Raw genomic sequence first — 27,986 nt, 5'->3', positions numbered from 1 at the left:
GAGCAGGGAACACAAATCCATGACACAGTGGGTTCCACAGACAGCTCTTTATTATGATGAACATGCGGAAAATCTTTCAGTTAAGGGGAGGGTTAAAAATATCCTGGTGATCTACTACATTTTTGACACAGCATTTTAAAAACCTTAGTAGCCACAAGCTATAATAATACCAAGTAACTCATATCTTTCATTGTGCCAGCATGTTATTTCCAAGTTCTTAAAGGTTTCCCTAAGGAGGACATTTAGCAATGGCAGGACACATACATAGTGAAGTAGGGGGAGCCCTGTATGAGTAGCCAGTTCAGCTGGATTTTTGTCTGAGATCTTCCACTGTTCTCATGGGCTTCAAATCCCTTAACTCTAAACTTCTGATCACAGTAACGGTATTGGCATCAAGGGAGGGGTGAGGGCATTGGAATGAAACATCGGGGACAAAAAAGGCACTTTGTAACAGTTGAAATACTATCTCAATACTTGTCTCGCGTACGTTCCTCAGGATAGAATCTGGGAGAAGCAAGCTGTAAGGGGAGGTTTTCTTCCTCTCTTGCATGTGCTGCACTTCATGCAATGGGTTACAGTGGGTATCTGTGGGTATAAGACATGCGCAATGGGAACAAAGCTCGAGGCATTTCAATACATCCCTCATCGCGACTCTCACTGACTCCGAGGTCAACCACCGGTTGGTGACCTGCTGCAGCAGCTGCGGGATGACCTCTATCTGTCAAAGTGCACCGGGACCTCTGGGTTACCCTCACAGGCTATGACCACCCGCCTGGTGCTGGCCCTGGCCCTGTATCTGCAGTTGGGAGCCCGAGAGCCCCCTGTCTCCCTGCAGTCGGTGACCTTCACCACGCCCTCGTGACAGTTCATATTGCCGTTCTTGCACTGGATATTGGCGGTGCTGCAGATGCCGCGGATGTTCCAGATATCTTCGTGGATGAAGGTGTTGAAGCGCTTGCACTGAGGAGCGGTCATCTTCCTTCTCTGCATCATCACGTTGCAGTACCTGTCATCGCCACCCGTGTCCTGGGGGGCAACATGCTGTCTCAGGAACCTCTGGTACATTCGATCTTGGCCAGAGGAGGGCTGCACAAGCCCTAACCCCAGCAGGGTCAGCACCAAGAGCAGAAACCAAGACCGGGTCCTCTGCAGAGCCATCACCACCTAGGAAGGGCCTGAGAAGGAAGCAAGAAGAGGCGGAAAGGGTAAGGACTGGGCACTGGAGAGGTTCTCAGAACGGCAAGGTGAAGTCTCAGGAGACTCTTCCCTTCCCCCTTCCTTCCCCTCACGGTCTGCTCACTTTTTCCTGCTCCCACCTTGTCCACCCTTTTCTCTGAGAGCGAATAGTTTAGCAACATGGACCTCCCTGAGAAATGACCCATTCCCTTTACTAAATGACAGGTGGTATAGCAAACAGAGCAAGCCAGGGCAGAACTGACTGGGTGGTTAGTTTAGTTATCCAGGCCTGTGTGACAGGAGTGTAATACAAGGAAAGGTAAATCTGCATAGAGCTGGAGTTTGAGGTTTGTAAGAGCATTAGCTAGTAGGATCATTAGGGAGTGTTTGGTGTCCCAGAAATTTCCATCCCCAAAGGTGTAGACAGACTGGAGTACAAGCAAGTCTACCTGTTGCTGATTTGAATGCTGTGTGTCTAGGAAATGAGGAAGATAAAGTAGAACAAACTTCTGTCTTGCCTTTCCTCTCCTGTGACTATTTTGTTAGTGGAGTAAATGAACACATGTTCCAGGGGTGTTTGGGGGAAACTCTTTACACCTCTGTTAAAAACAAATACTCGTCTCTGTGAGTTCGAGGCAGGCCTAGTCTACAGAGTGAGTTCCGGGATAACCAGGGCTGTTACACAGAGAAACTCTGTCTCAAAAAACCAAAACAAACCAAACAAATACCCGCTTCAGCCCAAAGCTCAGGGATCATTGGGAGAGAGGGAGAGAGGAAAGAGAGTGAAAGGCAAGGGGTGACTGCAGTGAAGCCATATTTTCTGGGTACAACAGGCAACTTGAACATATGAACTCACAGCTGTTTAGACACCATGCACAAGACCTATGCAGACTCAAGCCAGACAAAATCCCAGCCTGGAGGGGAGAGGTGGGCATGAAGTCTCACCCCTAACTCAGGAGCCATTGGCAAGTGATATCGACTTAGAGAGGAAGAGTCAGTTTTCTTTAAGGATGTGTGGTCCCTGGTACGTTGATCGCTCCAGAGAATATTCTGCACCCAAGAGTTTTTGGGCAGAACAAACTGGACTCAATGGGTTTAAAAAATAAAAAAGGGGGCTATGAAGCTGGGTGGGTAGGATGAGGGGGGTAGATCTAGGAAGAGCTGGGAGAGGACAGTGAATATGATCAAAATACATTGTATGAAATTCTCAAAGAATTAATTAAAAAAAAACATTATTTAAACAAACAAAACAGGACCATAAAGACATGGCCAGTACTTTTCATCAAGAATGGTTTAAGGAATGGCTATCAGATGCTTCCCTCTGGTGGTCAGCCCTCAGATTGACTCCCAGGTGCGTTGGCAAGAGCAAATAAAAACCATCCCTGATGTAAGAGAAGTGGACACCTTAAAGTAACAGGACAGTTGTTTAAGATCAAGCAGACTTAACAATGCAAGCACAGTCCAAGAGCTGCCTTCCTCAGTGCTGGTTTGAGTACAGAGATACCATCGTCCTTCTCTTCAAAGATGCGGCTCCAGGATGGCAGATCCCGCACATGGCTGAAATGCCTTATGGTCATGTGTACTTCATCCTACCTGAAGCCTATGCTTTGGTAGGTGATAATTACCAGTACCAAATGCAAGTATTACTCTATAACACTCCCCCCAATTTCACAGCCACGTCTATGCCCACTTCTGTGCCCCCAGCTACAGATTTGAGACAGCATTACCACAGTTATTAGTGGCCTTGAGGGACTTGAGGTTGGCCCTCCCTCATGTCTGGTTTGGGGCCTACCTCCTGTTTCCCTGGTAACACTAGATAGCTGAGCATCAGCTTGGCACTCTGTGCGCTTCCTGGTCCAACGAATGGAATATCTGCCCTGGGTGGTTACATGATATTCTGTTCCACTCCAAAGACTAGAACCTAACCTACTATTTTCTCCTCCTTAGGGGTTAATCCAGCTCTACTTGTCAATCACCTGGCCAAGAAACCGACCCTGAGAAAGACTGATGATCTAAAAGCACACGAAGGAGAGGGATGGGCGGTTATTCCTTTAATGAGCTGGTGCAGTTAACCTTCCCAGAAGTCCATCCCTCAGCACAACCACATACCGTGCCGCTGGCCTGCAGCCTGCTAAGTCTTCTGGATTACTCAGAAAGCCGTGTTTTCTTTGTTGTCCATTCTATCCCTTTCTTTCAGATGCTGGCCAGATTGCTAACCATGCCTTCCTAGAACTCTGGGCTTTCTTACTCTTCCCCTAACCCCCTGCCTCCACCCCTACCTTGCACTGCTTGCTGAACTCCACTGCTGGACATGGCTGCTTTCCTAGACCCTAACTCAGAAGATATTCTTTTTGTCTCCTCTTCTCCATCTTCTTCCTCTGGTAGCTGCCAAGGTTTACAGCTTGCCCTCCATTATTTTTTTTAAACTCAATAAAATGTTCTCAAGTTTCCTTCTGAGTCTGACTCTAAGTTCTTTTTGTATCAAGGGCACCCAAAAGAGGGAACAGCACATTCTGCTAACACCATGTCAGGCAGAGGGGAATTATGATTCTGTCTTCTGTTTCTCAAATGGCTTGAGACACAATGCCTTCCCTGTAAGTTGACATTTCACTCTAAATAGCTTTGTATTATGATAGAGCAAGAGACTCAGTACAAAAACACCAAGACTGTGTTCTACTGCTTCTCCATCAATGGGTGAGAGAGACCCATCCAGGCATGTTATTTTTGTTGTTATTGTTGTTTTGTTGTTGCAGGAATAGGATAGCTCCTTCTACCATGTGAGTCACTGAATAAACTGGGTCATCCATCTCAGTGACAAGCACCTTTCCTCAATGAATGACGTCACTGGCCTTTGAAATTTTATTTTTCAAGGTAACTTTTCTAATGAGAGACATTAGAAAACTTCTTCTTGTTTTCTGAAGAGATGTTGGTGATTCCTGGTGCTGAGCATTAGCAGCTGACTCCCCAAATTTGAATACTGTCAGGAAGGCTGGGCTCACTCAAGTACTAGCCCACAGCATGAGGACTGTAAAAGTGGGACTTTGGGCCCAGTTTAGGGCAATGACAGCAATCAGAGACATGTTAGATAAAACTGCAGCCTGATATTCAGATATCCACAGGACAGCCCAACTGGTGGTTTTCGTTTATTAGCAACTGTTTTCTAAATACAACATTTAGGTATGTGTTCATACGTCTTCCCTAGCAAGACACCACCTACAGAACCTGTAGGCTGGCCAGTGTACCAACCGCATCCCCCAGGAGGCATTTCACACTTGAAGACAAATTTGGCTGAAGAATGCAAAATAAGCTGGGAATCTTTCTATAACTTCCTCAGGACCCCACAGTTGTCCAACATCACTCAATAAATAAAAGATTAATGATAAAAAGTATATAAAGTAGCCAAGTTTTTAAATTTTAAATAAATTAACGGTGACAAAGCAATGTCTTTGGAGTATTCCCTTACAATCAACAATAAAACCATTCCTTAGGACAAGAGGCAGACACTCAACGGATAAAAGGGAAAATTGGAGGGGCCACGAGAAGGGAAAACAGTCCCAACTCTGCATCTGGGAAGCACGTATTTCATCACAAGTCAAAACTGCTCAAGGCCTACCTCCCTCGCCAGCTGTGAACCCACACTTCCCAAGAATCCAAGAGGAAACCTTATTTCCAAGGAAAGAATGTATGCTAAACCAGGGTGTGCCCCTGGTGGTTCCTGACTCTACCTTTTCAGATGGGAATTCCATCCAGGGCATCTCCTGAGTCACCTTATGACCCCACTTATCAAAAGATAGAGAAAAGGGGCTTGAGTGGCTGGATCAGCAGTTAAGAACTGGCTGTTTTCGCCGAGGACCTGGGTTGGGATCCCAGCACTCACAACAACCATCAATAACTCCAGCTCCAAGGGATTCAGCAACTCTTCTGACCTCCCTGGGCACCAGGCACACATGTGGTGCACATACATACATGCAGGCACAAACACATATATTAAAAGAAAATACACATAAAATAAAATAAGTCTTTTTTTTTTTTTAAAGAGAAAAGGGGAGATGTCCTAGCAGCCTTTTAAGAAGTGACTTGAGAGGCACCCAAATTGTATATATGACTAATCCAAGACTCTCGGTTGGGAAGCCCATACCCACATTTGGGATGTCTCACTTTCTGAGTGCCTCTCTCACAACCTTGATGTTGATAGCCTTTGTTAAAATTATCCTTGATAAAAATCCCCAACTCTGCTTCATACAGGCTAGTCTTGAAATTCTTTTCTGTGTGTGAAACCATGAATCTTGTTTGGCCAGAGTTGAGGTCCTTAAAGAAATTAATGGAACTCATTAAGTTGCTGAGGATGGGCAGCATGAAGCTGTGTCCGCCCCCCAGTGCTCACAGTCTCTGCTGGTTTGTGTGCTGTGAAAGGAGGAGTGGGTGGGGAGGATATCTTTGGTGTGCCAGCATTTAACTGTAACTCCTTTCTCTAAAGGCTCCTTTGGTGACCTATTACTTGACTCTTTCAAAAATTCTCATCTGTCCCATCTGTAAATCAGTTATCATCCTCACCACCACAGAAAGATGAAGTCCACCGTCCCACTGACTGGCAGGTAAGGAAGAACATCTCTGCTCTTACCCCTTACCCCAGGGAGCAGCTGAGTAAAAATATACGAAAAGGTAAATTATCTAGAAACTAGTGATTCTTCCAGACGGATTGTTAATGGCTTTAGAGACATCTTTATTTATGTGCATCATAAATCTGAGACCTAAGTTTCAGATACTTCATTTTCTGGCCATTGACAGTGAAAGTTGCCATCATTGTTCTGGGTTAAGAGGGGATGAAAAGGAAGCAGAGCCATTTCTGGGTGAGGGGCCTGCCTACCTTGGACTAATAATAGACTCGTCCAAGTGGACAGGCAAGCCGTTTTCACAAGCAATAACAATGCGTCTGAAATCTCTGAAGGCTCGGTACCGGCACGGAGGCCGGGGAGACTCTCCTCTATGACTGCAAGTGGTGACCTGGAATTTAGAGATGCTTATTCTTAAGTTATTTTCGTAAGGGTTTCCGTTTTCTCCACAGACGGCCTTGATGTTGTCCTTGTTGCCATGAATAAAGGTGTTGCGATCTTTGCAGGGAGAGGTGAGGTCTCGTTTTCTCATCATACTACCACAGTATCTGTCGTCCCGGCCCTTTGGATTGGCATCATAGTGCTGAGTCAGGAATTTGATATACCTGGCGTCATTTTGAGCCACAGTTGATGGGGTCACAACGAGACCCAGCACAAAGACCAACAACAAGGGGCCCAGACTCATGGTCATCGTTCCAATAGAGATTCCTGCCAAAAACAAAAAAGGAGGAATGGTAGGGTCTTGGAACCACATTCTAACTTAGGCTAGAAGTGTGGGGACTTCCCTTTGATAGAACATTATAAATCAGTCGTCCTCATTCATCTAACTCATCCTCTCCTTGGGCCTTCCTAATGGACTGCAGGACCCAGTCATCTTCCTCTGTCTTTCAGGATCACCATCCGCCATAGCACAGTTAAAAACTAGTTATATTCTTAGTCACTTATTACTTCACTTGATAACAAACATTACTCAACTCCCTGTTGGGCCCAGGAACTGTGCTAGATCCTGGGACACAAAGACCTTTAAAATATACCAAGGACAGGGGCAGTGGTGTGTGTCTGTAAGTCCCAGCTACTTAGGAAACTGAGGCAGGAGGATTACTCAAGCCCTGGAGTTCCACACAGGCTTGGGCAACATAGAAAACTCCCTTTGGGGAAGACAGAGAAGAACGGAATAGAGATGTGGCATCCAGGGGAAGCAATGGGGCCTCCTGAGGTGAGACAGGTGCTAACACAGGAGCTGAGAGCCATGAGGAATGACATCCAGGGACCATGAGCACAGGGGCAGCCGATCCCCCAAGGCTACAGAGATGGGGTTCCGGGCACTCGGGTCTCTCAGTTCCACACCAATGAGGAAAGCTGTTGAGAGGAAGTCACCCTGGTGTGAAGGGGGGCAGGTCTGCTTCTCCCAGAGGGCAGAGTTGCCATTCAGTGCACAGGAAGAATGGAGCAGTGGACCTGGAAGAGAAGCTTAGGAGTGAAAGGGGGAATTCCAGCTTGTTCCTCAGTCTCTTCAGAAGCACTTGGACGACTCGGGAGAACAGTTTCTAGTCTGCCCTGGGTTTGAAATGTGGTCAACACAGACACAAGATCTTCCAGTGTGGTACAACAAACCATGACAAAAGGAAACTGAGATCTCTTCATGAAGCCAAAGGACTTACAATATGCTGTAGATCTCTCTGAAAGGACAGAGCAAAGACCACTGCCTTCATGCCTTCATCTCTCAAGCCTCTCAAGCCTCTCAGCTCACCTGGCACCACATGCATCCATCACAGACCACACACCTTAGGGCCAAAGGTACCTCTGCTGGAGCTTGACCCCCTTGTGGGATTTTAAAAGATGTTATTTCTCATGAAATTTGGAATTCAGAGAATCAAGAGGCATTAGGTTGTCTATGGTAAGCAGTGTCTGATAAATACCCTTAGGTCTTTGGAGAAAAATGTAAAGATCACCCCAAGACCTAACAGCCCTCCTCATAGTGGGTCTGCAGAGATGGCTTGACAGTTAAAAGCACATACTGCTCTTCCCGAGGACCTGAGTTCGGGTCCCAACACTCACACTGAGCAGTAGCTCACATCTACTTTCAACCCCACTCCAGGGGATCTAATGCTTCTGACCTGTGTGGACACCTACACTCTCTTACACATACCTGTCCACAGACATGCAGGCATACACTTAAAATAATAATAATAATAATAATAATAATAATAATAATAATAATAATAAATATTTTTAAAGCTCTATAAGGAGAAAATAGTTAGGTAAGGAAAAGCTGGGCTTGAGGACATGCTGTGAAGGAGAAAATAGAAGGATCCCCTACTACCCAGCCCAGTAACTGATGAGTTTTGGGTCCTAGAAAACATGGTAGATGGCTTCTGAGGAACATATATCTAAATATGCGCCTCACTACAAAACCCATATAGGCCTATACCCCAATATACAAATGCCCCCACATTTAACAACAACAACAATCAACTTTTAAGTTTTGAATATTTTTTTGTATAGAGGGTCTTGCTCTGTAGCCCAGGCTGCCCTAAACTCTTGATTAAGAACCACCAGGCCCAGTTAACATAGTTCTGGAGAAATGGAGGTAGGAGAATCAGAAGTTCAAGTTCATCTTGGTTCTATAGCCAGCTCAAGGGCAGCTTGGGATACATGAGACCTTGTCTGTAAATAAATAATTACAAAGAACGTTGCATCTTTCAGCCTGGAGAAATATGTTACTGAAAGGGAAGATCAGCCCCAGGTAAAAAATTTTTTTCTTTCTTTTCCCTAAAGTGTAGTACATTTTCAGCTGCATTAAGTAAATCATTAATTTTATTTTTGGTTTCTCTCATGTGTAAGTCTGAACAGTTTTACTTTTACCTCGTGTGTTTGTGTGTGTGTGTGTGTGTGTGTGTGTGTGTTTGTGTGTGTCTGAAAAAGGCAAGGTCCTGGCACTCAGCCTGTATGTAGTCTGCTCCTCAGTACAGGGTCAGGATGGTGGCAGGCATCTCGGAGGTTTTGGGGGGTCTAAGACGCTACTGAGCATGTGGGAGACAGGTGATGAAGAAGGAAATGTGCTGTCTTCCTAATTAGCCTCTGACGTTAACCCACCCTATTTCATAACTGTAGACCATCTTGGTACATGGCTAATGAACACCAGCTTCTTGTGATTTCACAGTCTTGAAATAACAAGCTTCCCTTAAGCATGCAGATGATAATCTGTAACAGAATCAAACTCGAGTGTGTTTTGTTGTCTATTGAGAAAAGATGGTGCCCGAGTGTAGAAGGGACAGCCCCCCTGAAGAATAACCAGCATTCACGTGCAGCGGCTGCTCTAGCAGAGCCACTTAGTGGCATGAAACCCAGCTGCAGGACACCTACTTGCTGAGCTCTTCACGTTTGTCTTGGGGTTAACTTTCCCGGGAGGGATATCTCTTCAGAAATTAGGAAGAGTGTATGCATGCGTTCAATTATAAAACGGGCAAGGCGGGCTGATGGAAGATTGGGGCTAGCCTGGCTACCCTGTGAGCTCCATGCCAACCTAAACACACACAAAATAACAAGAGCTGGTAATACCTGAAAGAGTCAGCAGGTGGCAGCAGTGGCTAGGATGTTGCCATTTGGTAGGAGGACAGTTGACCTTTGTGGAGGCACCAACCTGTACTTAAACTCTTGTAGGAAGGAGTAGAGGTTGTGAGGAATGTGAACTGGTAAGCAAACTTGCCAGGCTTAGGTAGTTAGGACACCAAAGCAAAAGCCATAATGTGGAGGATCCAAGCACTAGGGAGATCACAAAGCAGATATTTCCTGGCTATCAGATTTCATGGCCTCTGTTTCCAAGCACACCATTACTCATGTGATCTTGGGTAAACAACCATTTACCCACCCATATTATCTGATGCTGTATAATCTACATTTGAGCAGTATCTTTACCTTGAATTCTTTAGTATTCTTTACCTTGAATCATAGTGCTGGCTTCACAGCAGACTCTCAATAATCCCCCTGGTGATTGACTTCCTTTTCCTCTTCAGCCCTATGTTTTACATGAGGGGTTCTAGATTTGAAAGTCCAGGAGTCTATGGTTCTCACTAGGCTAACAGATCCTTTATCACAATTCAGCAGCGTTGGAATTATGGAACAAATGCATATAAAGTTAGGTGATGGTACAAGGTACCCACTGGAAAGAAGAGGTGATGGGACAACCTTGACCCAGTCAGCTGAAACACATCTTCCATGACGGTTGTTTGTGTAAGCCAAGCCCAAATATCATGAGTAGACTAACACTGGGGGGAGTCTTTGCCTCCAAAAAAGACCCTTGCTTTTTAGACTTTGAAAGCACGCACGTCTATGTGGCCAGGTAAAGGGGTTTCTTATTTCTAATTTGCAGAAACTGCACATTAATTTTTACTAACTCACCTAACGCAATTCTCAGGCTTATTATAACTTCATTTCTCTGAAAGATCCAAAAAAACCGAATCGCAGCAGCACACCATCACCACCAATGTCTACTGTCCACTCTTGTGACTCTCTCGCTAACACAGTAAAATTTCCCCCAAAGCCAGGTGAAGTATAATAGTGAGAAAACAAGTGACAGCTAGATTATTTGGGGTGCAGGTGTAAATCTGCCAAGGCCAAAGGTGCTGAACTTAGTCCCATACACAGCACATGACGGTCATTCAGATTTCTGACAGGAGAACCCGTTCCCACTCTTCTCTAGACTCATTCTATCCGTTCTTAAACTAATCTCACAGTCCTCACAAGAACCCGTGTTCCCTGCTTCTCCCCATTGGCAGTGCTTTGTACCCAAGAGCTGCAGCAGCGTTGACAGTCCGGTGGCAGCCTTTCCTAGCTGCACCCTCACTGACTTGTGTATCTCCAGCAACACTCCCAGAGGGAAGCCTAACACCAGATGCCTACTCTTCCTTCCAATCTTTCCTCCTTCCTTCCCCCAAGCTACCATCTTTTTATCTTGGGACACATTCCACTTTGATTTAAAGAGCATCCTTCATTTTTGTAAAGGAAAGAAGTGAGTGGGAAACAGTGCTGAAAGCATCCTTCCTGGTTCGGGGTTTTTCTTTTTATTCCTGCCAAGCCATACGCTTGTTATGGAGGGAACAGGACAGGTCAGATGCCCTTGGGCAAAGGGTTTCCCAAGCCTTTTGGAAATTTATCAGAACTGAGGAATCCCTCCTACACCCCTGTCAACTGCTCTCAATTCCATTCACTTATCTTCACCCAGGTACAAACTATCCCCAAATAAACCTGCTTTCATTTTAATTAGACTCTGACTCATTTTCTTTTTAATGCCTGAGCTTGGGTCCAGAAGTCCTAAGGAGGGATGATTGGTTTCATTAAAACAGATAAATGGCTAGAAATAGAGTAGTGGAGTACCCAGGAGGAAGACTCTTACCAAAGCTGGCCAGCTTTCCTCCGACTGGAGTGGAGTCTGGCTGTTTGCTCCTGGAGACCAGGTCCAGCAGTGTGAAGCTAGAGGCTCCTCTCAGTCTGGTTATATAGAGGGCTCATGAGAGGGGGTTGGGGAGAGCATTTCCAAGGACATATTTTGTCAGAGAGATGTAAACCAAGGACAGAAATAGTGGACAAACAAGGAGTCATTCACCTTTTCCCTGGGCATGCCCGGGCCAAATATTGACCGCCTAGTGGATCAGATGTTTGCTCGGAGATGATGTTTGCTAGGCATGGCCTTTGTTCCAAAGCTCTTTCCTAATGTGCATGGTCCTTCCCCTTGCTCACAGTAGGACTGAGGTTTCACTCTTCATATGGCATACGGTAGATTCCAAACCATTATCTCTGATCTTAATGTCAATCTCAAGAACTTCTCTGGAAGAAGTCTAGAGGACGGAGAGTGGCAGCTGTGCCCCCACCTCTGGAAGCCTGAGTTCAATTACAAAACCAATTGTCTACCTGTCTAACCATCACCAAAACTATGTGAAGAAGGTATTGTGCACCTTTGCTCTGCTTACGAGGAAACACCGAGACTAAACAGTAGATAAACCACGGGGTCAGACTTCTGACATAGAAAGCAAACAGGGAGGTAGTAAGGAAGTTCACTAGAATTGTTACATATTAATCTTCAGGGCTGGGCAGATGACTCAGTGGTTATGGATGCAAGCTCAATTCTCCACAGCCACATGGCAGTTCACAACCATCTATAATGATGCCTTCTTCTGGCTTCCCCAGGCATTGCATATGCCTGGTACACAGACATAGATGCAGACAAAATACCCACATACAGGAAATAAATAAGTATATAAAATTTAAAGAATTGTTACACAATTATCCCCTATGGAGGGCAATTTTGCAATATTTTAGCTCTTTGTCAATTTCTAGACTTTGCTCCATCATTCTGTGTAAATATTTGTGTGTAGTTTAAGCTGCACTAATTTCTAAAAAAAAAAAAGTAGAATTCCCCAACCCCTGCCCTACAGGTTGATAATGAGGGGGTAGAGGCAGAGGCGAGGGACAAAGCGCCCTGCCCCACATGAGAACCCTGGTGGGGATGTTGAGTCTGGGCACAGGAACAAGGGCATCATTGACTGACTTGCTCTAGCAGGAGGAAGAAGACAGCATGTCAGCATCCGCAGACTCCCTCAGCAGGGCTGTTCCTCTGTGTAGCAGGAACAGAACTCCCTCAGAAGCTGGGGCAGGACAGATGCAAACAGGCAGCCCTGGGGCGCTGACTTGCAGGCATGTTCACACCTAGACAGGGCACACTTGGAGAAGACTGCTCTTACCTAGAGTTCCCACAGTGTGGGGGGGATGGAGCTGGTTTCACTTCAGGTTGGTTGCACTGAGGACACAGGCTGTCAACTCTGCTTTGGGAGTTAATCTCATTGTCTCTCCATTAGGTGGAACCTTTCCAGAGAAGAAGACTTGCTTACTCATGTCTGTATTCTTAGTGATTCACACCTAAGTCCTCATCAACTGACCTAGAGCCATGCAAACTCTCTGGGCTTCTCTTGAAAGGTTCAGAGATGCAAGATTTGGTAGCAGTTATTAAATAAAGCTTGATTGCTAAGGAGAGCAATCTGGCTAGAGGGGTTGGCTGACACTGCCCTGGGGACTGATGAGGCCATCCGGGTGTTGCAATAGATCCGGGAAAGCTCTGCTCTTCCTGCAAATGCTGCTGAAGTTGGCTCATTTGCCTTTGCCAATGAGCTATCGTTCCTGATCACTGTGTAAAACCTCTAGGAGTCTAATTGCTATAAAAAAAAAGTGCACCCCTTTAATTTCAGCTCTTGGGAGGTAGAGGCAGGTGGATATCTGTGAGCCTGGTCTAGAGGGCTAGTTCTAGGACAGCCAGGGCAACACAGAGACGCCCTGCCTCAAAGAACGAATCAATCAAAGGAACAAAAAGTAGCTGCCCTGAATGTGCACATCCTGAGGGACGCCCTTCCAGTGGAACGGCCCTGCAGCTTGAGAAGGATGGTGCCTTGGGAACCTAGAAAGGACAAGCCTCCACACTTCAGCTTCCTTGAGGCACAGCCCTCCTTGGAGTTCCCCTTTGTCTTCATCCCTTCCCCCCCCCCCCTGCAGTCCTCACCCCACTGTGACTGAAAGGGAAAGGCTGGGGTTGAGCTTAGCTGACTCAGTCAGCTCTTGTGGCCTGCCTTCCCTCTGCATTGGTGACTTGAGGGTCCTGGAGTCTCTGGAAAGGAAGGCACAAGCACAATTCTGACCACAAGCACACTTTCCGGCCCACGTGACCAGTGCAAACTTTGTTCTGCCAAATGCCCAAATAAATGTAAAGGGTTTCCAAAGTCCAGAGAGGCAAGAGCACTGAGGACCTTCAGGGTGAGTTAGACCTCTGCTGGTACCCAACTGGGCACCAAAATGCTCGGTGTGCGGACACACTGTGTGTGGTGGGGCCTACTTTAAATGAATCCCACATCACTTTTTAAACAAATGTGGAAGAACGGAATTCCAGAGTTGTCAATCACCCATTTGTTAGAAGGGAACAGCCAAGTTCATTGCAAAACCTGATGGCTTCATCAGTCGCCAGAGGAAGTATCTGCCAACTCCTCTAGCCAGTGAGGCCCTTTTCTGGTAAACAGCGACAAGGCAGACAATTTACCATAACTCACAGCACAAAATCTACTCGGCACCTTGCCCAAACAGAGCAGCCTTCCTTTTTTTAGGACTATGTAAGAGCGTGGCAGAGCAGCCAAAGACTCACAGGGGCCATGCCTCTTCTCTGAAGTCACTGGCCCTTCACCTGGCAACTCTGAGGGTTTAGAGCCAGCCCAATTCCCTGATGAAAACCCAGGCCTTTTTTTTTTTTTCTTCCACGTTGGCACATATTGAAATAGAAATGGGTATTTTTAAAAGTTTTGTATTTTATTAAGACGCAAAGAGTTATAGTCTATGAATAGTGAACAGTGTGTGTGTGTGTCGCTAGGGCTCAAACCCAGGGCCTCACACATGCTATGTAGACTACCACTGAGCAACATCTCTGGGTCTGAATATTATATCTTTGTCGGTAATTTTAATTTATATGTAACAAATGGCAATTTTAAAAAGTCTTCATTTAAAAAGACATTGTTTTAACCAACCAGACAATGGTTGTGCAAGCCTTTAATCCCAGGACTCAGGAGGCAGAGGCAGATGGATCTGTGTGAGTGAGCCCAGGTTGGTCTATAGAGCTAGTTCCAGGTCAGGCTCCTAAGTTTTAACCTCTCGAAAGCATTCCCCTTTCCTGGAATTTTTGTCCGTTCTTTCTCCAAGCCAGTAGTATCTATGGACACATGAGGCATGAAATTCTCCTTCCAAGAATTCTAGTGTTGGGTCATTTTCCCCTTTGCATAGAGTGTATGTTTGATTCTGTCCTTAGCACTCACTGTAGAACCAAGTGTAGAAGGCATGGGCGAGCTGTGTAAATTCCTTTACAATGCTAACTTAACACTTAATCAGTGGCAGAAGTAGCAGCTAAAAGAGAAAAAGCTCACAGGACTAGAGCTTGAGGAAGTCGGGACACTTGAGGTTGAGGGAGAATGTGAACAAAGTCCTCCCAACTTCCCTGAATCTCCAAACAAGACACAAATTCAACATCCACTTCCCAGCATACTGGGCTTTGGCCTAGTCCTGGCTTCCAGTTATTCTCAGAATAACTGTTTATGGAGATTGTTCTCTGCTCAAACATAGATACAATGGAAAATCTCAAGAGATGTTTCTCCAGCCTGCATTGGTGCACTTTTTAAATCTGTAATTGGAGGCAGTAATAATGCTTCCAGGGGAGCTCCACAGAAGGTCCACGGGATGCAGAGAGAAGGATCAGAGAGCTCCCGCAGAGCTCTGCATCCCTACAAAGCGGAGACACTGCTGCTTCACTGATGACTCTTTCAGACCTCGGCTCTGATCCTGGCCATAGCTGGTCCACTTTTTCTAAACACCTCCTGTTAAACTACAATTCGACTCCACATTATCCGAATCGTGTTACTGACATCCCACCACTCCATGAAATCAAGATGAGAACAGGGCGGCGGCGGCGGGTGGGGGGGGGCAGCCTGTGACAATCTCTCGACCTTCATTTTACAGGTGAGGAAATTGAAGAACAAAGAAAGGAACATTAATCGACCGAGGAACATTTGGCATTCCTGCGACCATAAGCTTCCTAATGCGCGACACGATTTTTATATCCCATTGGAATGATTTCTAGAGAAATCAAAACTAATTTTTAAAGTAGTACTGAAAATTATTTAAAGGAAACCAACACCGATTATTTCCATTAATCTCCCGGACATTTGACTTCCCCTTTTATTAGCGAAGAGTTTCTTGAGTTAACGCCGCTGTGACTAGCAAACTGGCTCAGCGCTGAGTGGTGCGCCTGCTCTTTGAACAGCTGAGGCTGCTCTTGGGAGCCGGCCAGGGGCTGTTCTGATAGATACACTACTGAGGTTTTCAGCGATGGCATGCATGAACTACCTGTAAAGATTACTGCCGTCACAGAGGGAAGATGCTGGCCCCCTGGAGATGTCCCAGTATAAGGACATGGTTCCTCTTGTTCTTCCTGAACAAACATGTTCCATCATATGCACTGCCACGGTTTGGTGTGCTGTCTCGGAGCAAGAGAATCCCAACCGCCCACTAAGAAGGCATGGAGGAGCTTGTTGACGCTTGCCTCCAAAAATTTCACAACACCACTTAAGGGTGAGTTAAGGGCGGGAGACAGGAAATAGAAAACGACAACACCCGTCCTCAAATGTTAAAGTTCCGCGTGCACAAACAACCTTCACAGGACTTTTTCACAGATCTGATACCAACCTAGGAACCCTCAGCTCTTCCTTATCTGAGCAAGCGCGGGCGGGGTTCCTGGAACTCCTCCCTTCGCAGATTTTGTGGTCCCCTCCGAGCCTGGGCTCTAGACAGTGGCCATCCACGCTGGACTCTGCCAAGCTGTGGAAAGGGAACTCTGGAAAGGGTATCGCCGACTCTGGCAAGAGCTGATGCCCGCCTCACCTCACTCAGCTCCGCAATCAGACTCGAGATGTCGTCTCCCAGGAGCCCCACCACCGCCCTCGGTTGGAAGGGACTTCCAAACCGTGGCGGAGCAGGAGGAGGGACCCACCTGGCGCGCAACTGGAGGCGGCGGCTTCGTTTCTCACCCTTGTTTTCCTAGTGGGATGCCGAAGAGTAGAAATGAAATGTCCTTCGGAATCTCGTCCGGGATATGGGTGAGGGCGGCTTCGCCTGGCCACGCAGACAGTTTGGGGCGGGGTGCAGAGGAGCGGAGGGTGGGCGTTCCAGCCTCGGCGGCTGGGACCGACCGCACCCCATTTCTCCAAGGATGCCCCTCCCCGCTGGGCGCTGCTTGCAGAACCCAAAGAAGTGACCCCAGCCTCCAAGCAGGGAACCAGTGTGGGGTTCTGTGCAGAAACCAGACTGACAGGTGTCCCGAGGACCGCCACAATAGAAGCCGCTAATGCTACAGAGACCTTGGGGGACTCTGGGAGGCCCCCCGGGGAGCTCTAAGAACTCAGAAACTTAGTGTTTTGTGCAGTCCTGTGGTGCCGTCCCCTTTCGCAGGATAGTTACAGCACGAGAAAGTTTGTAGAGAAGTGAACTATTTCCAGGAAAGGAAGTGTAAAACTACAGGGCTCGTCCGGGATTTGAACCCGGGACCTCTCGCACCCAAAGCGAGAATCATACCCCTAGACCAACGAGCCGTGATATTCTGATATCATTTGCAGTCCCTCGGTCTACTCTAAGCTAACAACTCTCAGTAGTTGTCAGGACGCGCCGGCAGTTTCTTTTCTCTTTTTTCTTCTCACAGGGGCATTCTCTTGCGTATTATTTAATTATCTCCTCATCTTTATCAATTCCCATGCATTAATTCCGGGCCTACCCCCTCTTAGTCTCTATCCACGTCCAGGACAACTCTAGGCTCAGAATGGGATCAGAGGAGGTAGCTTTTCAGATTTCAAGTCACACGCCTCTTTATTCCAGGAGCCAGAGGCGAGCCTGTTCGGCGCTGCCCGCTCCGGGTGGAGCGCGACTGCAGAACAGTGGAGTCAGGAGCCTCCGGCAGGCGCAGGACGCGTTCCGCACGCTTGCGAACCACCCCTGCAGCCACGCAATACTGGGGGCAGGAGGAGGCTGCGGGTGGCCAGCTAGGCTGGAGGAGAATCCGTTTGTTTGCTCATGCTCTGACAGTCTGCAGAACCCCCAACCCCGCAGTCTTCCTGCATAGGAATTGCGTTTCCAACCTCACTTCCTTTGTTTGAAGAGTTTGACCCATCTGAACTTTATACTCTTGCAATCTCATGTCCAACTCACGTCCAGTGCTACACAAACACCTAAATGAATAAAGTGCCTCTTTGCCAGTTAGTGGGGCAATCACCGGGGTCAGTTACGGTTGTTTGGTTTTTCTGATTTTTGGCTTTTGTTGTTTTTTTTTTTTCCTCCCCCGCAAACCAGAGTCCTGCGGGCCATCAGAGGACTGAGAACATGCACACAAGCATGTCCACAAGGTACCTTGTGGTCTTTAGTGTCTGAGCTTAGGACATAGGGCAGCCAGCGAGGCTCAGTTAGAAACTAAAAGTAAACATTGAGGAGAGGGCCAGGAGCCAAGAGTCTTGTTTTTCTGTTTCTAACGATGCTGATGACCGGATAAGGACAACTTATTGTGTCCATTTTCGGGAAAGGGTTGTCAATCAGGACGATCTATGTCCGGACCTTCAACAAAGGAGGGGAGCCCAAAAGACAGGCTACTCCTTCGAGCCGGAATCGAACCAGCGACCTAAGGATGGCTGCATCCGCCACTACAGTCCTCCGCTCTACCAGCTGAGCTATCGAAGGGAAGCACGACCGCACCTCCCCAGAAAGCCGTATTCAGTGGGTAGGAAACCACCTAGCGGTGGGGACTCGGCCCTGCCGACCGCACCCGCTGTGCCGGACGCTGCCGACACCCCACCAAGGCCGCCGTGCTGCCTCACCCGGCCTTGCCAGACGCAGCCCGGGCTGCGGATGCCCGCCTGCGGGGTGGATGCCCGCCTGTACGCGGGGACGCGCACGCCAGCGATCCGAGAACGCGCGCTCCGCACCCGAACCGCGCGGCAGTCTGCGCACCCCCTCGGCGGGCGGGACGGCGTGGCATGCCACGGCAGCAGCTAGGAAACCCGGGGGCTGGAGGCGTGGCTTGGTGGTAGCGCCGTTGCCCGGCGTGAGGTTTTCCAAGTTCAACCTCAGATCCTAAAAAATAAAGAAAAAAAAGCTCTCCTTGGAGAAAAAGCGTTCTTTTTAAAAGGAAGCCATAACCACAGCGTCTGTGAGTTCAGAGCATGGTTTAGTGACCAAGGTCTCACCCACGACCGCAGCGCTTTGTTGCCTGCTCCAGACTGTGCAGTACCGGGGTCCCAGGGCCCGGGAGGAGGCCCGTTCTCCTTCCTCCCTCCCTCCCGGCACAGCCGGCGCCGCCCCAATCCTCCCTCCGTCCCCTCCGCTCCCTTTCGCCGTACGCGTAACAGGCTGAAGGCGGAGACCCCGCCTTCCCAGAGTGCAGAGAACTCGGGGGTGAGGGACCGCACTCGAGCGCCGCGAGCAGAATTAAAAAGGAACAAAGCGGTTGAGAGGCGAGCAGCGCCATGTTTTCAGCAAGCTTCCTCAAAAGTTTGCTTAAGCCTAGGCCCCAGCGAGATTTGAACTCGCGACCCCTGGTTTACAAGACCAGTGCTCTAACCCCTGAGCTATAGGGCCACACAGAAAGCAGCATTCTCTCTTTCCTAGAAAAGGATAATTTTGCTGGCTCTTTGGCTGCCCGACTGTAGGAAAAAAGGCAAATTTGGATTATATTTTAGTCCATTCCCATTTACAGTATATTCCCGTATACACTCTATTCCCGTATGCAATATGGGAATTCAATCTACAGACTCTGGGCTTGTTGGGATTGGCGTACTGATGGGGGTCACTACTATCCTCAATTTGTAGAAATGTAACCACTCCGACACCACCACCACCACCACCAAGCTCTGGTGGTGCTTCCTTCACACAGTGAAATCTAGAACAGATATCCAGCGTAAGGAATAAAGCCTATTACAAGTCTGGGCGGAACTGACGCACCCACATCTGGATTTTCTCCTGGACTCCAAACTTCCTCCTCATGCCTCGTTAAAGATCCTTCCCCTCAGGTCAGAACAAGCAATCCCTAGTTCGCCATTTAATTCTTTCCTCCGTTCAACAGGCTCCGAATTCTCCAATTCCAACTCTGTGCTAGGTTCTACACTAGGAACTAGATAGGGATTCAGATTTTACTACTATTAATTTGCTTCACTGATAAGTCTTTTATTTTCTTCCCTCGTACTTCTTTGTGTACCTCGTGGGTGCCTGATGTCCACGGGAATTTTTTTCTCAGTTTTTGTGAAACCAAAATGAAAAGCAGGGGTACCAGGTGTAACTTGCAAGTAAACCATGTGGAAGGCCCTTGGAAAGGGCGGGCTAAGTCTCAGGCTGAGATTTGTGCAATCCTGGGGTGAGGGGGAAGTCAGATGATTCCTGGTAGAAGAAAATTATGAGTGAAGTCCAAGGAGGACCAATGTTTAAGGTACACTGTTAGAACATGGTGGGTCCACCCTCCTCGAAGCGCCAGGAGCCGACACAGGCTAGGAGACAGGAATGCCGTTAGACCCTCCGGGAAAGAGGAAACGGAAATTGACGGAGCATGGCGTGCAAGGTAAACTCCAGGGAGGAGAGACTGGAGAGTTAGGACACCAGAGCCGTGCGAGCCCAAAGCTGTAACAGCCGCGGGCTACAGAGGAAAGAATAAAAGACGCGGGGAAGCGAAGGTCGGCTGCCTTTAAATAAGGCGGACAGAAAGGAGAGGAGACCCAATCATACCTTGATATTTGCAAAAAGGGGCAGATGTGCAGAGATGCCAGGGTTTGGGTGGGATAAATAGGAGGTGCTCTTCACAGAATACGCCTGTGTTTAGAGTCTATGGGCTAAGGTCATGATGAGGTTAAATTAAGTCTGGGAGTAGAGCTGAACGGTGGAGCTCTTTTCTGAACTGCAAAGTCTTGGGTTCAATTTCCAGGGTCACAAAAATAAATTAAAAAAAAAAAAAGTTAAACTGGGAATAGTAAACCTCGCTGTAGGGACTGTGACCTAAGGATCCGGAGATCAAGGCCAGGCAAGGGTACACACACACACACAGAGAGTGAGACAGTCTCCATCAATCAATAAGTAAAAATTAACTTTTCAAAAGGTTACTTTCTGTTTTAATTTTTTTTCTTAGCTTATGTATGCGTGTTTTGCCTCCACGTGTGTTTGTCCACCACTTGCTCTCCTGGGGCCAGTTGAGGCCAGAAGACCCTGGGAACCGGATCCCCTGGAACTGAAGTTACAGACAGTTGTGATCTATGTGGGAGATGTGTAGGGGACCAGCCCCCACACTTATTTACCCCAGGAACTCTTGAGGAATGAAGGATAAGAGACTTAGTTTAAAAGCAGAGAGAAAACACAGGATCTGAGTCTAGCTCTTTATCCAAATGGGCCCAGAGCTTTATTCCAAAGGTCTATTTATAACAATGCCAAGGGGTGGCGCAAAAGACCTCCCCCTTGCTAGTTAGACCCATACAAACACCTGGTACCCAGGCCGGTGGTCCAGTCAACCTCCCATGCAGTCCTGCAGGGTACAGCCACTGGGAAACCTAGTGGGCTCCGTCAGTGCCGGGTTGCTGATGAGGTACCATCTCCCCAGCCCTTAACTATGTTTTTTTTTCTTTTTTTTCAGGTGGGGTCTTTATGTAGTCCTGGCTGGCCTGGAACTCACAGAAATCAGCCTGCCTTTGCCTCTGCCTCCATTATACCTGGCCCTACAATTAATTTTTTTTTTTAAATATTTACCTGCTTTATTGTCTGTATGGGGGCCATTGAATGCTGCAGCTGGAGTGTGGAGTCCGAGACCAACCTTTCACCAAGTGAGTCCCACCAAGCCACGTTGCCACCTCCCACCAGAATTTTATTATTATTCATTGTTGTTCTGTTTGTGTCTGATAGGTTTGTGGAAGTCAGAACAACTTTGTGGAATCAATTTTCCTTCCATCTTTATTTACATGACTTCTGGGGACCAAAACTCAGATTGCTGGGTAAGCAAGCCAAGAAAAGACTCAGCAAGACATCACAAATGCCCAAAACTTATGGGCTGGAGAGATGGCTGCTCTTCCGGATGACCCAGGTCCTGTTCCCAGCACTCACATGGTGGCTCACAAATGCTTATAACTCCAGCTTCAGGGAACCCAGTGACCTCTTTTGGCCTCTGAGGGCTCCTGCACACACTAAAGACACATATTCTTGCAGGCTCACACAGGTATCCATAAATAAAAACATGATTTTTTTTTTTAAGTTATGCACTCTTGAAGGAAGATAGTAAAAGTATCACCGGGAAAATCTCTGAATTGGGTATTCCCAGGTTCTTGGTGTCTTTCAAAGAACAAACCCCCCTGTGCACATAACGATAGTAAATCCCTTCATTGGAGGAGAACAAGAGATTCAGAAACAATAATAATTTTCTAGTCTTAAAGAAGTGAGGAACTGGGACCTAGGCAGATCTCTGATAGCCAGACAGATAGGGGAAGGGGTGGGGGGCGCACAGATAGACAGTAAAGACGGCAAACTTCTAGTTTCTTCCTCTTCCCTCTGAGCAGAGACAAAAGCTACCAGCCTGACTCCCCTTGTTTGACTGATTCAGGCCGATCAGAATTGTTCAAGGCCAGTCTTGATTACTTGAAGTTCTGGGTCTAACAGCAGCAACCCTGGCCCCCCATCCCTCTGTTTAGGCCCTTCGATCCCAAACAAGAGGAATGGTCCCATCCCATGCCACCAAAACAACTTAAAATTCCTAGCCCTCCAGGGGAGAACAGATTTCAGTTTCTAGACCCCCTTCCCATTTTGTGGGGAGCCTGTCTCCTGTATGCGTCCCCCGCACCCTGGTGTGTGTCCGCGCGTGTCCGGGCGCGCGTGTGTGCGTGTGTGCGTGTGTGTGTGTGTGTGTGTGTGTGTGCGCGCGCACTTCTTCACGCCTAATAAAGTTTGTTAACCTGTTGCTGCCTGCTGCGTCTGACGTTTTTTTTTCCTACCTTTTAATTCTTTAATAGGTGGAGAAAAAGAACTGGATCATGACCCCTAGAAAACAACAGAGTTATGCTAGGTCTGGGTGCCTTTTCTTCAACTTTGCACTGTTTGCAAAAGAGTAAAGCAAGGATCAGGGACATATACAGCCTCCAGGCTTGCTGCCTCTTTGTGGAAATTTGCCTCTAAGTATACTGAATTTAGTCAAATGGAAGATGTAATTTGAATATTACCAGGGAACCACAATTTCCTTTTAAGGAATGAAAAAGAAAATTGTTCAAACATTCCCCAATCCCAACCCCAGCCTTTTGCTGGGATAGTCACCCGTTTTTCTAGATAATAGTAGTGGGGTCAATTCTCAGCTACTGCCACGCACAAACAAAAGGGTCAGATCAACAAAGTGATATTCCGTGATTTGCACCAGCTGCAATTAGGAGGCGCGGGACGTCTTTCCTGGGCAGGGAGTATGGGGGCTCGTGTTTGGTGGATCCTACGCCAGAAGCTAACGGGTGAGCTCTGCGGTGTGGTGGCCACTCTTCCCGAAGTCGGAGGACCTGTGAGCTTCGGGAAGGAGGGGCAGTGATGGGAGGGGGAATGTGACCAGAGCACGCCGACATCTCAGAATTCTGGATGCGTGGAGAGCACCGATCTGGTTCACTCAGTCTGGGCTGGGTCCGAAGGGAAGGGGGCCTCTGTCATCTCCTCCTGCAACCACCAGCCAGCACGGCTTCCACGCAGTGCACAACGCGTCTGCAGCCGCTGACGACACACTGGACAAACGCCAAGATACCGATTTTCAAGAAAGGGAACAGGGCTCTTCAGACTGCAGACAGCCCGGGGCGGTGGGGAGAGGCAGGCTGCGGGCAGGGGCTCTGGCTGAGGCTGGGGCGCGCTCCGCTTCTGCGCGCGGGTTTTCGGGAGCACCCGGGAGCTGGGCTAGCCTCGGGCCTTTCGATGAATGCGTCTCTGGCCCTCCGAACCAAAAAAACTCCAATTCCAAGACCAGAAAAACACTTGGAGTCGCCCAGCCCCACCGTGGGGGGCCGCGGGGCGGAGGAGAGCTGCGGCTGCACCCCGCAGCGGTCTGCGTGCGTCGGGAAGCCGCCGCAGTCCAGCTCCGGGTGCGGCCAGCAGGGTGCGGGGCTCCACTCCTGAGTATATAGTCTGTTTCACCCACTCCCTCCAGAGCCTGGCTAGCGGTGTGGGAGCGCAACGCGATAGGACAATCCTCTAACTCCGGATTCCAGGGCACGAGTCAAAGAGAACGGAATAATGTAAATAGCTAGTGTACACGGGAGAACACGGGCAGATTGGTAGTGTGGCCGAGCGGTCTAAGGCGCTGGATTTAGGCTCCAGTCTCTTCGGAGGCGTGGGTTCGAATCCCACCGCTGCCAGTGTTTTCCTTCCCAGGGCTTTGGTGATTTCGATGGTCTTCATTCTGTCCTTGCTTGCTCTCCCGTGAAAATGCGATTGTCTTTTCTGAACTCCTGCCACTAGACCGAACGTGTGAACAGAAAAAGGACTCAACCTAAGATTGTGAGGGAATCAAATGCCCAGTAATTGTAATCAAACGCCCAGTCCTCTACCAGGCACACAACTAGCCCGGAGTGTGAAGCTCTCTTTAAGGTCAGGCAGATGGTAAGGTAAGGCGAGCGGCATTGCAGAGCTGAGAGTGCGCGCGCGCGCGCGGGCTCCTGACTGCCTCTGGACTAAATCACGGTGTGGTCTTTCTCACCCGCACCTCCCACCTGCCTCCCCCATCTGTCCTCCCTTTCCAACACAAACCATCAGGAAGTGATGCCAAAGAACTGAGCCGAACTAAGAACACCGGAACCAAAGAGTCCTGGGATGAGCTTGGAGTCAGGCACGCCCCCGTTGGCTTGTTTGAGGTCGCTCGTTTGCTTTGTTTTGCGTTTTCAGAAAGGCAGACTCTCACGTGGCTCCAGCAGCTCTGGAACTTGATATGTAACTGAACATGACCTTTGAACGCCAGCCTGCGTCTTCCAAGCGCTGAGACCAGAGGAAAGTTGCCAGAATTGGAGGTCTTTTATAGAAACATTCTCTCATGGTGTCTTTCCTAACCAAATGTGGCAAAACTGTCTCCAAATAGTACCTAACAGGACCTTGAAGAGCCATTTTGGTCTTTATCTTTTTATTTTGTTGGTTTTAGGAGTTTTAGGATGTGGTGCTACAGCCAAACCTGGCGTGGAAGTCAGGGAATAGCTCAGGCTGGCCTCTGGCATACATTGGCCAGGCGGACACGGACTGGGTGCAGGCTGTGGTGGTTTGGAGAAGCAATGCCCACCACAGGCTCCAGGACAGGAACGCTTGGTTACCAGTTGATGACACTGTTTGGAGAGGAGGTACAGCCTCACCGCGAGCAGGCTTTGAGTGTCCATAGTCTTGCCCGCTTCCAGTTTGCCCTCTCTGTATCCTGTTCGCACTCGAGGTCGTGATCGGCCCATTTCCGATTCCATGTGTTCCCTCCTTACTGGGCCCGGATCCCTCTGGAACCGTGAGCCCACATAAACTCTACCTTCTATAAGTTGCCTTGGTAGTGGTGGTTTATCACAGCAGCAGAAAGGTAACTAACACAGGATTAAGAGCCGTGTTTCTTTCTCCCTCTAAGTATATCCTTGTCTCCCCCGCTCTCTAATCTCCTCCCCAAATACTCTTTGTGTTTTCTCCTAATTACTCTCATCTTCATCTTCCTGTGCCTCTGTTTTGACCTCGACCTCTCTCTCAATCAGTTAACCTCCCTCCCTCCCCCCTCCACTCACCCTCTGTTGGTAGTTTGAACGACAATGGCCCCATAAGCCCATAGGGAGTGGCACCATTAGGAGGTACCTTTGATGGAGTAGGTGTGGTCTTGTTGGAGGAAGTGTGTCATTGTGGGGGCGGGCTTTGAGGTTTCCTGTGCTCAAGATATTACCCAGTGTCTCAGTTGACTTCCTGTTGCCTTCTGATCAAGATGTAGCCAGCACCGTGTCTGCCTGCACACCACCATGTCCCAACATGATGATAATGGACTGAACCTCTGAACTGTGAACAGTCACCTCAATTAAAGGTTTCCTTTATGAAAGTTGCTGTGGTCACGGTGTCTCCTCACAGCAGTAGAAACTCTAAGACACCCTCCTTCCTAAGACACTCTCCCTCCTCTTCTCTTTCCATCAAACTCTCTATGACTCTGTGCTTTCTTACCTTCTACTTCTCCTCTCTCTGCTGTCTTTCCCTGTCCCTGTCCTTCCTCCATTTCCACCTCACCCTCTCTCCTTTCCTCATTTCTACTCTCTTCTTCCCCTTCCGCCTTCCGACCTTTATTCTTTCTTTGTCTCCAACTCCTTCACTGTTCCTTTCCCTTCCACACTTCTCTCCTCCGTCTCCCTTTTGGTCTTGGGATGGGGATGCTAGTGGTTGTCAAGGGGATCACTGAGCTTATCCTGTGGGATGGACAAAAACTTGGATATCTAGGGAAATCAGAAGAGAGAGCCATGGAGAAAGCAAAATTAATGGCTTTATTCAAACAACTCCCTTTGGGGTGGGTGGGGCCCTAGGCTGGGAGTCCACTAAGTGGGTTCTGAGTTGAGTGTTTTATATGGCCCCTGGGTCCTCCCCTTTCCCCTGTTGGTTCTGTTTGGATACTTCCTCCCTCTCCCCTTGCTTTTCCACCATTTTTCCTCATAATGACTTCTGGAAACAAGAAGCTGCCATCTTACTGAGGCTGCTTTCGCTTTCCCTGTCTACCTACATCCCTGTAACTCTCCCCAAGTCCTTTGTCTGCCTCCCTCCTCCCCTGGGAGGCCTGGATCTCACTCTGTAGACCAGGCTGGCTTTGAACCCACAGAAATCTGTCTGACTCCATCTCTTTGGGATTACGGTCATGTGCCCATTCTGTCTCTGAATCTGCTCTCCTGCTCTCCTCCTCAGTCCTATGTCTCTTTTCTTTTTTTCCCTCTGGTGCCTCTCTTCTGATGTAGGACCTCCTTACCTGTCTCTCAAGACACCTCTCCAGCCCTGTGTATCTCCGACCTCTCTCTGTGTGCATTTTCCCTGCCTTTCTCCCCGTCTCGTTTTCTCTCTTCCTTTTGCATTCCTGTCTCCATTTCTTTTCCATTTTGTTCCATCCTCTCAGGACTTGTTAGCCTGTGTATCTTTGTCTCTGACTCCTTATGTGTTGCCTTGCAAGCATGTACCACTCCCTCTTCCCCCCTCTTCTCTTCCCCACTTTCCCTCCCCTTCCCCCATCCTCTCCCATCCCAGTCCCTGTCTTTGTAGTTTATTTATTCTTTCTGTCTTTTTGTCTCGTATTATCATCATGTGTGGAGGAATAGAGAAAGAAGGCTCACTCTTGCTATTTCTTGCACTTATGTGAGAGGTCTGTCACTGCTGGCAAGATGAGGTCACACCTCAAAGTATGCATGGTGGTATGCCCTTGTTTGTACCTACTGACCTCAACTCGTGTGCCTTAGCTTTGCCAAGCTCACTCACACACTGCTGTGCAGAGGAAAGGACCAGCATAGAGAGCTGAAAGGCAGCGGAAGACACAGCCCAATGAGATCCAGCTGCTGGGTTCTCAGGGGAGCCCTGCTGGGGTGCTAATGCCAACAGCTACTTGGCATAGCCCTCACCCAGCTCCTGCAGCTTGCTCCCCACACTTGCTCCCTGCATACTTTGGAGCATGGAAACATCCTGGCAGATGACACGTAGAAGCATGGGCTTAGGTGATGCACACTGGCTGGTTTTGTGTCAACTTGACACAAGCTAGAGTCAGTCAGAGAGGAAGGCGCCTCAGTTGAGGAAATGCCTCCTTGAGATCCAGCTATAAGGCATTTCCTCATTTAAGTGATCAATGAGGGAGAGCCCAAAGTATGGTGGTTTGTGCCATCCCTGGGCTGTTGGTCCTGGGTTCCATAAGAAAGCAGGCTGAATTTTTACTGATACTCATAGGAGACCTGCCCTTTCCTGGATGGAGATAGAAGAGGAGGAGATTGGAGGGTGTGGAGGGAAAATGGGGGAAAGGGACAGGGAGGAGATAAAGAGGCCAGGAAGTAAAATAAATAGATGAGTAAAAAATAAATTATAAAAAGAAAGAAAGCAGGCTGAGCAAGTCATGGGAAGCAAGCCAGTAAGCAGCTCCCCTCCATGGTCTCTGCATCAGCTCCTGCCTCCAGGTTCCTGCCCTGCTTGAGTTCCTGTCCTGACTTCCTTCACTGATGAATGATGAAGTGTAAGCCAAAGAAAACCTTTCCTCCCCAACTTGCATTTTGGTCATGTGTTTCATTGCAGCAATAGAAACCCTGACTAAGACAGGTGAGGAGGCCCCATTCTGCTTGGGGCCAGGCCCAGAACTTTCCTGAGACACCTAAAACAGGAACCTGGATTAGAGACAGTCTGGGAGCTTGACTCCCAGCTCCAGTCTCCTTGCTGGCCTCTGTGGATGGTGTCACTCAGGTAGCCCTTTTTTGTTTGGTTAGTTTTATTTATTTATTTATTTATTTATTTATTTATTTATTTTTTTGGAGATAGGCTCTATCTATGTAGTTCTGGAAGTCATTGGATAGAACAGACAGGCTCAAACTCACAGAGATCCACCTGTCTCTGCCTCCTGAGTGCTGGGATTAAAGATGGGTA

At 48.2% G+C, this 27,986-nt stretch overlaps 2 protein-coding genes, 1 long non-coding RNA gene and 4 other non-coding genes across 11 annotated transcripts; 2 read left to right on the top strand and 5 right to left on the bottom strand.

Moving 5' to 3' along the window:
* Positions 1–32: 32 nt before the first annotated feature.
* Positions 33–16,498, bottom strand: Rnase4 (ribonuclease A family member 4). 3 transcript variants are annotated; one of them, XM_042284806.2, is made up of 2 exons: positions 16,360–16,498; positions 33–1,175 (listed from the first exon to the last, which is right to left on the bottom strand). In XM_042284806.2, the coding sequence occupies exon 2, from the start codon at positions 1,156–1,158 to the stop codon at positions 715–717; it is 444 nt and encodes a 147-aa protein (XP_042140740.2). In that variant the 5' UTR covers positions 1,159–1,175; positions 16,360–16,498; the 3' UTR covers positions 33–714. The 3 variants fall into 3 exon arrangements, with proteins under 3 accessions (XP_042140740.2, XP_042140742.2, XP_042140741.2); XM_042284808.2 differs by lacking the exon at positions 16,360–16,498 and adding an exon at positions 16,251–16,273; XM_042284807.2 differs by lacking the exon at positions 16,360–16,498 and adding an exon at positions 11,185–11,324.
* On the bottom strand, positions 5,876–16,492 carry Ang (angiogenin). Of its 3 annotated transcripts, none has more exons than XM_015988354.3 (2): positions 16,360–16,492; positions 5,876–6,497 (listed from the first exon to the last, which is right to left on the bottom strand). In XM_015988354.3, the coding sequence occupies exon 2, from the start codon at positions 6,478–6,480 to the stop codon at positions 6,040–6,042; it is 441 nt and encodes a 146-aa protein (XP_015843840.1). In that variant the 5' UTR covers positions 6,481–6,497; positions 16,360–16,492; the 3' UTR covers positions 5,876–6,039. The 3 variants fall into 3 exon arrangements, with proteins under 3 accessions (XP_015843840.1, XP_006994895.1, XP_042140743.1); XM_006994833.4 differs by lacking the exon at positions 16,360–16,492 and adding an exon at positions 11,185–11,326; XM_042284809.2 differs by lacking the exon at positions 16,360–16,492 and adding an exon at positions 7,167–7,236.
* LOC143267361 (uncharacterized) lies at positions 16,328–18,611 on the top strand. Its single transcript, XR_013042368.1, has 2 exons — positions 16,328–16,465; positions 17,238–18,611. It is a non-coding gene; the product is annotated as an uncharacterized LOC143267361 (long non-coding RNA).
* Positions 16,886–16,957, bottom strand: Trnap-ugg (transfer RNA proline (anticodon UGG)). Its single transcript has one exon. It is a non-coding gene; the product is annotated as a tRNA-Pro (tRNA).
* Trnay-gua (transfer RNA tyrosine (anticodon GUA)) lies at positions 18,003–18,089 on the bottom strand. Its single transcript is given in 2 exon segments — positions 18,003–18,038; positions 18,053–18,089. It is a non-coding gene; the product is annotated as a tRNA-Tyr (tRNA).
* A 302-nt stretch (positions 18,612–18,913) lies between the features above and the next one.
* Trnat-ugu (transfer RNA threonine (anticodon UGU)) lies at positions 18,914–18,986 on the bottom strand. Its single transcript has one exon. It is a non-coding gene; the product is annotated as a tRNA-Thr (tRNA).
* A 4,681-nt stretch (positions 18,987–23,667) lies between these two features.
* On the top strand, positions 23,668–23,749 carry Trnal-uag (transfer RNA leucine (anticodon UAG)). The gene has a single exon. It is a non-coding gene; the product is annotated as a tRNA-Leu (tRNA).
* Positions 23,750–27,986: the final 4,237 nt, after the last annotated feature.

This window comes from Peromyscus maniculatus, chromosome 9 (genome assembly GCF_049852395.1).
Source record: "Peromyscus maniculatus bairdii isolate BWxNUB_F1_BW_parent chromosome 9, HU_Pman_BW_mat_3.1, whole genome shotgun sequence".
Lineage (NCBI taxonomy): Eukaryota > Metazoa > Chordata > Mammalia > Rodentia > Cricetidae > Peromyscus > Peromyscus maniculatus.
This window is presented reverse-complemented; position numbering and strand designations above follow the sequence as displayed.